Source organism: Sceloporus occidentalis, unplaced genomic scaffold (genome assembly GCF_023333645.1).
Source record: "Sceloporus occidentalis isolate IW3139 unplaced genomic scaffold, rSceOcc1.0.p SCAF_3, whole genome shotgun sequence".
Classification (NCBI taxonomy): domain Eukaryota; kingdom Metazoa; phylum Chordata; class Lepidosauria; order Squamata; family Phrynosomatidae; genus Sceloporus; species Sceloporus occidentalis.
The window spans coordinates 170,364,573-170,376,879 of NW_028316983.1; the positions used below are offsets into that span (position 1 = coordinate 170,364,573).

General features: G+C 37.8%; 1 protein-coding gene across 3 annotated transcripts in view; it reads right to left on the reverse strand.

Annotated features, from left to right (window-relative positions):
* Positions 1-406: 406 nt before the first annotated feature.
* The window catches only part of GPLD1 (glycosylphosphatidylinositol specific phospholipase D1), a 44,770-nt gene continuing 32,869 nt past the window's right edge, over positions 407-12,307 (reverse strand). For all 3 annotated transcript variants that reach the window (XM_089516852.1, XM_089516851.1, XM_089516853.1), the window contains 9 exons: positions 9,717-9,873; positions 7,898-8,039; positions 6,079-6,181; positions 5,887-5,980; positions 4,873-5,049; positions 3,024-3,184; positions 2,635-2,661; positions 1,539-1,589; positions 407-819 (listed from right to left, as the gene is read on the reverse strand). In XM_089516852.1, coding sequence (XP_089372978.1) covers positions 742-819; positions 1,539-1,589; positions 2,635-2,661; positions 3,024-3,184; positions 4,873-5,049; positions 5,887-5,980; positions 6,079-6,181; positions 7,898-8,039; positions 9,717-9,873 — 990 coding nt within the window. In that variant the 3' untranslated portion in view covers positions 407-741. The remainder of the gene's footprint in view (positions 820-1,538; positions 1,590-2,634; positions 2,662-3,023; positions 3,185-4,872; positions 5,050-5,886; positions 5,981-6,078; positions 6,182-7,897; positions 8,040-9,716; positions 9,874-12,307) is intronic.

Sequence of the window (12,307 nt, forward strand, 5' to 3'; positions counted from 1 at the left end):
TAATACTCAAAGCTTAATTACTGCACTTGCTGACAACTAAATGTTAGAGCTTATTCCAGACCATTATAATCCAGCATCAGGGTGGAAATTACCAGGCCTTCCAAATGTTCTTGGCAAGTTCATATAGCCCTTTCTAGTATACCCACAATGGTGAGGGCTGCTGGGAGTGGAAGTCGAACAGCATCCATCAAGCCATGTGATTTCCACTCCTGATCTGTGCTGAAATTAGAGTTAACATGTCATCTGACTAATTTTCAGGCAGAAGCAACTGTATCTAGACATTTGTGATGTAATCCCATCCTTTTCAAATTATGAAATGTAAAGTAGAGGTTTGTTGTTTGTCAAACTAGTATTCACAACTCTACTTTTGCAAGATCTGTTTGGGCTCTTTTCAACATTATACTAAACTGTACTGTATATTGCAATAAATAACTTTTAAAATAAGGTTCCACGTATGTGTGCTGCTTGCTCTCATATCACTGTTGAAACAGCTGATGGTCAAAAGTGCTTAGAAGGTTAGAAGAATTTCCTTATATTATTACAGTACTTTCCATGTTGATATTTAAACATATCAGTACTAATTTCAGAAGTGGAGCCCAGCTTTCACTAATTAAAAAAGTTAATGCTTTTCATATGTCAGTCCAGTAGTGTATCTATCAGCCTCTTGTATTTTCAAAGAGCACAGTTATATGACATTTAACAATGACTCACTGTAGACAGACTTAAAAAGTAGAATGGAAATTAGAAGGTGTAGACAAAAAGTTTTCCACTGAGCCGTGCATTTACTGAACTTCTCTCAGCAGCTACTATAACGTGATTCTGAAAAGAAAGAAAGCAACCATTGAACCTGCAGAATCCACTTCTAGCCAGAGCAAAAGGCATTGTTACCATAAGATTTGGGCAAAACTGAAAGGCTACTATCACTTGCATTGCTTCTCTAGTTCATCATAATATAGTTACCAATTGCAGGAAAACCTATTTCCTATGGTACAGATCTTTGAAGAATGATAATAAGTTTCAACCCAGCTACAGTGTTTACATCCCCTTTTCTATCTTCCTAAAACATTTAGGTAAACAAGCACATTTGTTCACTACTGCAACTTGCAACCAATTAAATGGAGTATGGGTAATGAAACACTCCAGCAGGCAGTACCGTTTTGTGGAGAAGGAAAGGCTATTCTTTTCAGTTATGGTTGCACATCAACTAGCATACAGGTCTGGCCTCACATTCACTGTCATGCAACTGGGCAGACAAGTGATCATTCTTTCTTCACCCAAGAAAAGAAATGCAATGAGATTTGGGTGGGGTCAGAATCTGAGGGAAGATATGGAAAGGGAATTGATTCTCAGTTACTTATAAAAGTTCTGTAGCTGATTTTTTTAGACAAGGAAATAAACCTCTTATCCACCAAACTCATTGGATAGTTTCCCTCAATATCATACGTTTTCTCAGAAGACAGCTAAAAAAGCCAATTATTCATCTTCTGATTGGCCTTGGTTTTTTTCTCTGCAACAACTAGCAGTGCATGTTTGCTCACCTTTTGTCCTGATTTTACTGTGATCACAGCACTCCCAAATCTTGACTTTTCCTGCAATATTGAAAATCCTCATTATTCACAGAGAATGTCTGAAGCATGTCCATATATTAAAAGCTGCATGTGTGTCTTCATTTTAGACAGTTTCATAATGAGGTCAAGAAACATCCATAACCAGATTGATTACTACTGCTCCCACCTGTTCCCGTAACAGATAAGCCAACATAATGCAGACTGTGCTAGAATCAGAGAACAACTGCACTGCAAAAAGATGGCTTGTGAGGGAGTGAACATTCACATGCTGTAGAAAAAGGGAAACTATGCAACTCTCTAGTAAATTTGAAATTCCTGAGCAAACCTGTTCTCTGATCCCAAACATGTTTATTTCAGATATAAATCCTACTGAAATCTACTGTAGCAATGGGCTGGAGCCAGTCACCATCACATTGAAGAGTAGACTCATTGTAATCATTAGCTGAATCCAATTGTGTATGTGTACTGAACCCCACTGCTTCCACTAGAACTGACTGCCCCCTCCCTGCATACCATGGAAACCTGCTTCAGAGGGCTGAGAAAGCTCCAGATCAAGTTTTTAATGTTCACAGAAGTCCCTAAGAGGGTGGGGAGATAATTCTGGTGCAAGCAATGGGATCCATCTGAAGTATCCAAATGCATCCTGGCCAAAGGAACCATAAATTAAATTAGTCATAACTAATAAAAACCCAGATAATTCATGAGCTCTGCTTTAAATTCAGTCCTGCAATTCCAAGCCATACAGTATTCTGTCCCTAACTGTTTGATCTTCAGAAGAAATGGAAGCATGGATCCTTCCTGTTCCCAGTGAATCAAGCTGGGGCAATATAAACTGCAAGATATCCTTCACAGTGCAATCCAGCTCTGTTTCGAAGCAAGATGAGTTTTCTCTCCTAATAATCCCCAGTAAATCTGAATAAATGCCTGGTGTTAAAAATTATTAATTAATTATATAGTGCTGTAAGTTTTGACATTTGATCTAAAGTGCCAATTTGTGCTACTTGTTTTAGTTGCAGATTTTTTTTAACTTAAAACAGTGCTATCCCTTAAGAATTTGATGGCTTACCTCAGGAGAAATTATGACATACTGTGCCTGTGAAAGGAAAAAGAAAAGAAAAAACACTACAGTGTCTGTGTTTTCTAGTGAATGTTTAATGGCAAAAATGTTTAAAGGTTTATGAACTATTAAGATGTATCTGGCACTAGGGAAAGTTATTTCAATACAAACACTTAAGTCAACCTCAATGACACAAACATTCGTACTGCCAAAGAGAAGCAACCAAGGAAATTCTCGTTACAAATACATTTTTAGTTCAAAGTATTATTAGTGTTTTTTTATTGTGCAGATGCTTAAGTATTATTAGTTTGAGTATAATCTTCATCCCACCCACACAACATACCAATAACATACCAGCACAGTACAATTTGTTATTTTTGTTCCTAATGTTTTCTTACCCAGTCTTCAGGACAGGGGGAAATCCATGATTTGCAGTGGTTTGTAACATTACCCGAGGTTGTCTGGTTTCCACTATATATATAAATACGTGCAGCCTCTCCTTCAAACATTCCAGCTATGATGTCTTTACTTCGAAGAGGCGATGTCACAATGATCTCATCTACACACATAATAGAAAAAGATAATGACGAGACAAGCCCCTGCTGTCCCCAGTAGTGGTGCATGCACGTGGCCACACTGCCATTGGAGACAATGGGATTTGAGCATCTGCAGATTCTGTTATCCGCAGCGGGGTCTGGAACAGATCCTCCGTAAATACTGAGGTCCTACTGTATTTGTGTATGTTATCACTAATGTAAACCTTATTTGTTTTTCTTTCTCCCAGGACTATGGAAAAGGGAGGAAACATAAAAAGAAATCATTATATGTTGTATACAATGCAACAAATTATTTTGGACTGATTATACAAGATGTCTTTTGTAACACTATCCCATACACATCCTTTGACCATTATAAAACCTAACAGAATATAGTTACAAACTGGGCAAACTGTTTTCAGTTATTATAATGTTGATTTAGGAGTATGCATAATTTTGAGTTACACAGAAATATTTATAAAGGAAAAGCTGAGAGTATGTGACTTCTTCCTCTAGGCCGCTATGCCATGCATAATTAGAGACAGAGAATTATGATGGTGATTAGTATCAGCAAATTTATTACAAAATAATTTTACCTTTTCAATCCCTTAAAATATATTAAACTGACAGGTGGGAGATTATTCTGGATTAAAGCCAGCAGGAATGTATCATTCTCTACTGGCTAACATAACTCATTACAGACACTTTATTTCAAAAAGTGGCAAGTATCCATCTGAGGTCTTACTTTGAGGACTAAAGTTAATTAAAATACTTACAGTATTATCAGATGATAATTCAAATGTATATATTTGTAACGGCCATCCGCCAACCATCTGGGCCGGAGAACCAACCCCCCCAGGCCTAGAGAACCCTCCAAGACCCAGAGCAGCTCCTGCACATGTAGGGGGGGTGACCAAGTGTCATCCCCCGTCCCTTCTGGGGTGTCACCCGGTGTGGCCCATACACCCCCATGAATTACATAGGGGTTTCTTAGGCAATAAATACACAAGAGATGGTTTTGTCTGGTCTTTCCTTTGAAATATAGCCTATAGCACCTGGTATTTGTTGGAGGTCTCCCATCCAAGTATTACCCAGGGCTGACTCTGCTTAGCTTCTAAGATCAGATGGGATTTGGTGCCTTAAAGTTTAGGGTATTCAGACAAAGTGACTTACCATTCAGCAATTGTTTCAATAGCTCTAGTCTAATTAGGAACAGCAATTAGATTTGGGCTCCAGTTAAAGCCACCAAGGTCAATTAAGGCTGCTATCAAATTATCCCAGAGGTAGGAAGACTTTCGCTCTCAGTTTCTTTAGAGAATATGAGAACTATCCTCCAGAATGTCTGGAGAATCAAAAGTTTCCCACTCCTGCTATACACACTATATTGAACTCAACAGGGATTACTTCTGAGTAACTGAATTGTAGGTAAATTAATATCTTTTAACCATACAACATATGTTATATGCTGCTGACACTGGATTATGCGTGTTTGTATTTTGGTTTTAAAGGATTTGCCCTTTTCTTTCTTTCTTTCTTTTTTTTTTTAAATAAGATGTTAAAATTCTTGCTCAAAGTGTCTGGCCTCAAACCACCTCTTGCACCCCTCCATTTATACTTCTAAAGATGCAAATGTCTGGGAGGAATTTTTTAAAACTACATTTGGTAATTTCATGAATGAAATATGATATTATGATGATGATCTTGTTTTTACCAAGTCCATCATTGTTCAGGTCACTTAAGTGCACATCTCCTCCAAAGCGCGAAAAACTTCTGTCCCCACTGAAACTGCTGAGCAGAAAAGGTTTGGTACTCTCCACCAGATCGTACATCAAAGCTGTTCCAGCTTGGTGTAGCACAGAGGGTATAAATACAAACTTGGATGAAGTGTCTGAAAAAAACCAAGCAAGATGATAGAATCACATTACTGTTTCTGGGAGAGGGCTTGTAATAACTGGTATTAGCAGATAGGCATTATCCATGAGAGAATATTAGAATTAGAATTAACAGCTTTGCCAAGGCCATCCACAAATGTGAAACAATGCATTAGCTTTACAAATACAAAAGCCTGCTTTTAGAATGATAAATGTTTAGGTTTCAGTCTCACACTGTTAATGTCAGCAGTATTCTCAGTTCAGTTTGGTGACAGCCCTTTGTCTCAAAACAGCATGGGATTAGTTACATAACAAGGTCAAAATTCCCAACTACATCTGAATTTAAAATACTGGGGACTTAGGTTGCATTTACGCTGCAGAATTAATGCAATTTGACACTACTTTAACTATCATAGCTCAGTGCTATGGAGTTTTGGGATTTGGAGTTCTGTAAGTTAGTCTTCTCTGTCAGAGCACTGTAGTGCCACAACAAACCACAAATCCCAGGATTACATAGGATGGAGCCATGACAGTTAAAGAGGTATCAAAATGCATTTTTCTACAGTGTGACAGCAGCCTACACCACCACAACGACTTGCATGTTATTATTGCCTGTATATTTTTCTCTATGAATGCAGCAAGAAGAGAGACAAATGTAGCAAAGGGACATACAAGGCACCTCTCTGCCTTCAAAACTATTGAACACAGTGGTACCAAGTTCTTTCAGCTATGGTAAAACAAAATGGGTACTTTGAAAGTCAAACAGACATAACTATGACTTTGCCTGATGGTATTCACTTTATGTATTGCTAAAACTGCCAAGAAAAGTTTCCCATATGTACAGCTTTACATACCTTGTGTTGGTGCACCAACTACCAAAACTTGCCTTGAGATTCCTTCTACAGAAAGGAAACCAGTTGCCAAAGATGAACCAAAATTCCCCATATCCTGTGTGTTAATTACAAAAAGAAGTTAGACTCATCAAGGTGGGTTCTTACTTGCATATTTTAATATTTGCTACTTCAAAAGGCAACAAAAACACCTACCATATCTCCAGTTAAAGTAAACCAGCTGCGTGTGCTTGGTGGGGTATAGCCATATACCCTTCCAACAGCCTGCCTGGTATCTTCAGAGAAATAGCAGCCTATGCTAGAGCAATAATTAAGTAAAACATTAGGAAAAAATAGTGGTAGGTTTTTAAACTGCTTGATGTGAAGAAGTCACTGAAGGAAAGTACAAGGATATTTAAATAGCAGTATCTTGGTTCAGAAGTTCAGTTTTGAGGACGTGCAGCTACTCAAGAATGCTTAACATACTGAAGCTACCCAATATACTAATGTGACTGATTCTTTCCAATCTCAGTTTTTATCTTGAACATGGAAATTGCGATATTGCAGAGGTCCACAGGGGTAGGAGTAGGAATAGGAGTAGTCTCAATGGGTCCAGGAGCCAATTTTGGTTCCTCAGATTCAACCCACCTCCATGGCTTTACACTTCCAGCACCAATGGTGTGCCACAAACAGCAGTGGGAAAACCTCCCTCCCAGCTGCTGGGACTCACTGGTGTTTTGTTGTTGTTTGGTTTAGTTAGAATCATGTTTCCCCCACTGATAGGCTTGTTTCCAAATGACCACAGCCAAACTATAGAGACATGTACATTCTTTTACATTCCAAGCTGCTGGAGGCAGTGATACAACTGAGTTACTGACTAGAGCACAAATGGCAGAAAATCAGGCAAAATACAACCAAACGCAGGTTAGCATCAACTTTAGGGCCTACTAAAGCTTGCTTCATCACCACATCTTCATTTGATTAATATTAGCCAGCTGGTCTGTTTTGAGTAATAAGAGATCCCCTTACTGCGGTATTAGTTAGTAAATAGAACTTCTGGAGGCCTTCTGCGACCAATTTGCATCACACCTTACAGATAAAATTAAATCCATCCATTCTGATTTGAAACACACACAGAGATGGCCATCTGGTCAATTTATTAGGGATATTTTTCAGCTTATGCAACTTGAGGATTTGTACAGGCTACATGAAGGGGTGAGGATTATCTCTTGCTCCATAAATTTGCCTTTCCTAGTTATGGAACTTGACTGTGGCTGAGCCTTCAAGTCTGAACTTCTATGAGAGGCGGTAAGGTGCCTACAATCCAGGAGAAGGTAGGAGTTCAGTCTCTGACAAAACCACCCCAAACCCTACTACTATGCATACTTTTTGCCTAGTATCTTAATTTACAAGAGCCAGTGTGGTGTAGTGGTTTGAGTGCTGGACTATAACTCAGGAGATCAGGGTATGATTCCCCACTCAGCCATAGAAACCCACTGGGAGACCTTGCACAATTCAAACAGTCTCAACCCTTGAAACCCCTGTGATAGAATTGCCCTAGTGTTACAATAAGTCAGAAATTACATGAAGGCACACAACAACAACAATTTTAATTTACTATTTTTGAGAAAAGTATTATAGTAGAAGATGGTGGCCTCACCTCCAGGAAAATACTGATTATTTGGACCCATTCCAATCTGGCTCTTCACCTAGTAAGTAGGAAATCATGTGGTGTTGAGGTGTAGGCCTGTCAATTCTGGAATGCTTAATGGTTTTTGATATTATCATCTGATACCACTTTCTAAATCCTTCCCCCAAGGTTCAGAAAGTAATGCAGCTTTCTGTTATCTTAGCTGCATTACTTTCTGGAGAGAAGAATTTAGAAAGTGGTAACATGATGAATTCTATTCCTCCTCATAGCCATTTGTCTTGGGTGCCCAAAGGTTCAATCTTGTCCTCATGCTTTTTAATATAAACACAGAAAGTCAAGCTGCATGTAATCAAATATAGGCTCATGAGATTATGTGCAATATACCCTTTACAGCTTTTCCAAGAAGGGCTACCAATAAGCAACAGTGTTTTATTGTGAAGCTGGACACTACTGAGTGATGATCCAAACCAGGCATAATCCCTTTCTCCTTTCACTATCCAATCAGCGTCTGACACAGACAGTTGTCCTGAAAGATCAAACAATAATAAATAATGAATGAAAGATAATGGGACTGTTCAAGTAACACATCACATATTTTGTTTTGTTAGGCCTTTCTCTGGAACATGAATCTATCTCGTCAGGAAATCTTGAATCTTTCTTGGTCCTTATTTCTGAATAAACATGAATTGGGTTACACTGCAAGTTGTCTTATAGTCAATTTTCTAAAGTATGACAACTGGTGCTGGTTAAACATGCCATTCCTTTGCTACATAGCCTATAGCACCTGGTATTAGTTGACAGTCTCCCATCCAAGTACTAACCAGGACTGATCCTGCTTAGCTTCCAGGATCAGATAGGATCTTGTGTCTTTAGGTATTTAGGCCCTGTCACAGAAGGTAGCCTTAAATAAATCTTAGCCAAGACGTAATTAGAAATACAGCATGATCCTATACAAATTCATTTGTTATAAAATAATTGAGCTGAGGAATATGTTATGTGTACGCTATGCACCAAGATCATTTTGGACCCTCATCTAACCACTTTTTAAATGGTATTGAGAGGAAAGGCTAAGTGATTAAACAAAAGAGATGAGCTCAACCTACAGGTTTACTAATGGCTATGGTCCGATGTTATTTTCCTTTACTGAATTCACAACATCAGTAATAATACAATACTGTAAATCAGTGGTCTGTGCTACATGTGCTTCAGTTGTAGTTTGCAAGTCTCTTTGGTTTGCCACCTGTCATACCTGATTATTTGTATAGCACTAGATACATAGATGGCACTCAGAGCCTTACAATCAACATAATTATTTTAAATAGTTACTTTTGGAGATAACAGGGCCAGAGCTAAGTTACTTTTCAAAAGTAAATTAATGAATAAAAGCGACACTACCTTTTGGTGTGCTAAGTCATGGTTTCTTGTTAATTCAGAAGTTCCTTTTTAGAGTATTTTTAGAGGAATTTCAAAAAGAATCTTTCAAGTTTTATGCCATCCTCTTACCAAACCTAAAGTATTTTTCTCTCAAAATAGCAGTGTGAAGCAACAGTAGATAACAGGCAGTATAACAAGTACTCTAACATGCTACTTTCCAACAGCGGAACAGGTAATGGCAATAGGTTACTTTTCAAACACTACAAGTAACAAGAATGAATTATTTGTAATAAATAAATAAATAAATAAATAAATAAATAAATAACTTGCCACTCTGATACCATCAAATACAAATAAACAAACTACCATAGCTTTTTGATACATATTCTGAGCAAGTTATCTCCCCAAGTGAACATGCATCTCTTTCTGTACCTAGAACAAATGGACTTTCATTGAGGAAGTCATAGGCCAGATGTTTGAGTGACCTTCAGAAGCTCCTACAAAGAACCACTGGACTTAGAAAGGTGGCTTCAGTCTTAAAGTTCAGGGATTGCATCTTACTTAGACAATACTGACAAGTCCTTTGTGAGGAGGGTCAATAACATTTAGGATACTCTGTTCCATGCATGAGATGACAATATCAATCCATCTTAACTCTTAGGCTCATAAGCTTCTAGCATTAAAGATAGCATCTGGTGTTTATTACCAACAGTACTACATGTATGCTCAATTAAGATTATTTTGTTTTATGAAGGATTGAAAAGTGAGCTAAAATAAGACACAAGAAAAACTACCATATGAAATAAGAAAGTGACTTCTTAAATGTCACCTTGGCTGCTTCTGTTGAAAAATGAATAAAAGGAAGCCACAAATCCTCTTTGTTTTCCACTGCTAGGTGCATAAGGAGAGCCTACCACAAGATCATTATTTCCATCTCCATCAACATCAGCTGCCAATAGGGACCAGCCAAGATTACAGTATATTTCCTGCAAAAGGAATACAAACGTTTGTGGGTAAATCAGCATGGCACACTGTTGTTGAAATATGATTCTAAAGGAGGAAGAAATGATACCACTTTCTAAGGAAGAAGTAGCGTCTTTGGTCCTCTTGCCCTAGTGCTATTACAAAATGCATTAAATTTTAAAAACCTTGTAAACCCATTACACACTACAACAATTCATAAAATAATTAGATAGCACCATATAGGTAGGTACCTATACTTGCATCCCTGTTTTTCCTCATTGATCAAACAGGCATCCTTCCATACAGCTGGCTCAGTCGTGGTGTTTACCCTCTATTTAAAAAGGTCCTAATTATAGAGTTATCAGCCTTCTCAATACTCCTGGAGAAATCTATGCCAGACTTCTCTTGGAGAAACTGGAACACTGAGTAGAGGGGAAATATTTGCATCAGAACAAGCTGGTTTTCACACAGGGTACTCAACTTCCGACCCAAGCACATAATAGATAAATATTTGACAGGACTTTCCAAAAAGATTCTTGTTGCTTTTATTAATTTAAAAGTGACATTTGATTCCATCCCTAGGAAACACCTGTAGACTAATCTACAAACTTTGCAGACTGATCCACAATTGCTAAATTGTCTTATGAGCCTTTAGTCAGAGATATCTCTTAAAATCAGAGAAGGCTGGGAGGGAAAATTATCCACCATGATGCCTGTGCCAAAAGGAGTCAGGCAAGGCTGCTTACTTACTCCACGTCTTTTTAATCTTTTTTTTAAATGATACCTTAGAGTTATTAATGGATTCTTGTTATTTCCCAGTCAAAGTAAGACAAAGCAAGATCTCAGTCCTTCTATATGCTGATGATGCTGTTTTAATATCTCATGCTCAGGTAAGATTAGCTAGACTGTTAAGGCAATTTAGTCTTTAATGTCAAAATGAACAGCTCTCTGTAAATTACTATAGCAAAATCAAGGTACTGGTATTTAGTATATCTAGGTAAGTTTAGAATTAGAATATGGATGATAACAATTTAGAAGAAGTACAGATCAATCTTTAAAGATCTTGGGGTTATATTCTAACAAACAGGGACTTGGTTTCTTCAAGTACACACCAAATGCTATAACTGGCTGATAAAATTGTCAATACTTTACTGGGTTTTCATCATACTAAAGAGGGCAATCTTGTTCAATCGGCTTTAGAATTATACCACGTTAGGATGCTGCTACAATTGTTATTGTTAGGATGCTGTCACAATCGTTGTCCATTATGGGCAATGGCCAAATTAGATCTAATAGAAAGAGCCCAAAATAATTTTTTTCACTAACTTCTTTCGGCCCAATTTCCACTAAAATGTCAACAATTCACACTGAAAAAGGACTAATGTCGATAAAAACTAAAGCTCTTAAAGTTGTTCTGTTCTATTGCCTGAAATTGATAGTTAAATACACACTAGACTTTATATTGTCTGCAGTGGAAGAAATGGGCTTTACCTGCTGGAAACATAAGATCATATCTATCCTTGCAAACATGGGGGTTTTAGTCCCTTTTTTATTGACATTGGGGTTATGATAAAGCAAAGTTAACTTTGCTACAAGGCCTTGCCAATACTGTAGTCCCAAATGTTTGATGTGGCAAGCTGCTTATGAAACAAATTATACGTGCATTTTGTCCCTTCTTCTTTTAAACTTCCAAATATCTGATGGATCTGCCATCCACTAAAATCATATTGGTTTTTACATGCGCCAAAGTGGTGTAGTGCTTCAAGTGCTGGACTATGACTTTGGAGACTAGGGTTTGAATCCCAGTTCAGCCATGGAAACCCACTGAGTGACCTTGGCCAAGTCACATTCTCTCAGCCTGAGTGAAAGGCAGCGGCAAACCCCCTCTGAACAAATCTCGCCAAGAAAACCCTATGATAGAGATACCATAAGTTGGAAACATCTTGAAAGCACAGAACAACACGGCTAAATGTCCTTCCCTTGGCAGATATGATGGTGCTCATCAAGGATACCCCTAAAGAAACTAGAGTCTCCTTTTGTAACTCCTTAACTGTGGAGGGTATTGTCCATTTTGTTTTAGAATGTAGCTATTATTCTGATATTATGGGAAAGTATATTTCCCCACTGTTGACTAGGGTGACAGGGTGATCACTCCTGGAAAAGCTGTGCTCTTTATTGGGTGATTGTAACAAATACAAAACTTTTAGAATAGCTAAATTCTTGGCTTTGGTCTTATGCTTGCATGCAAAAGACCAAAGATGATGTTTCTAATATATTTGTATAACAGCTGTTTAATAATTACAATGTACTTTTGACTGACTAACTGGTTTAGATAATCAACTCCATCTCAAAGTATCAGATTTGAAATGTCACTTACCTCTCCAAGTTATTACCCCAAAACAACTGTGTGGCTGGATCCAGAGAGGCTTTCTTAAGGAGTGGCTGTACTACCTCTTT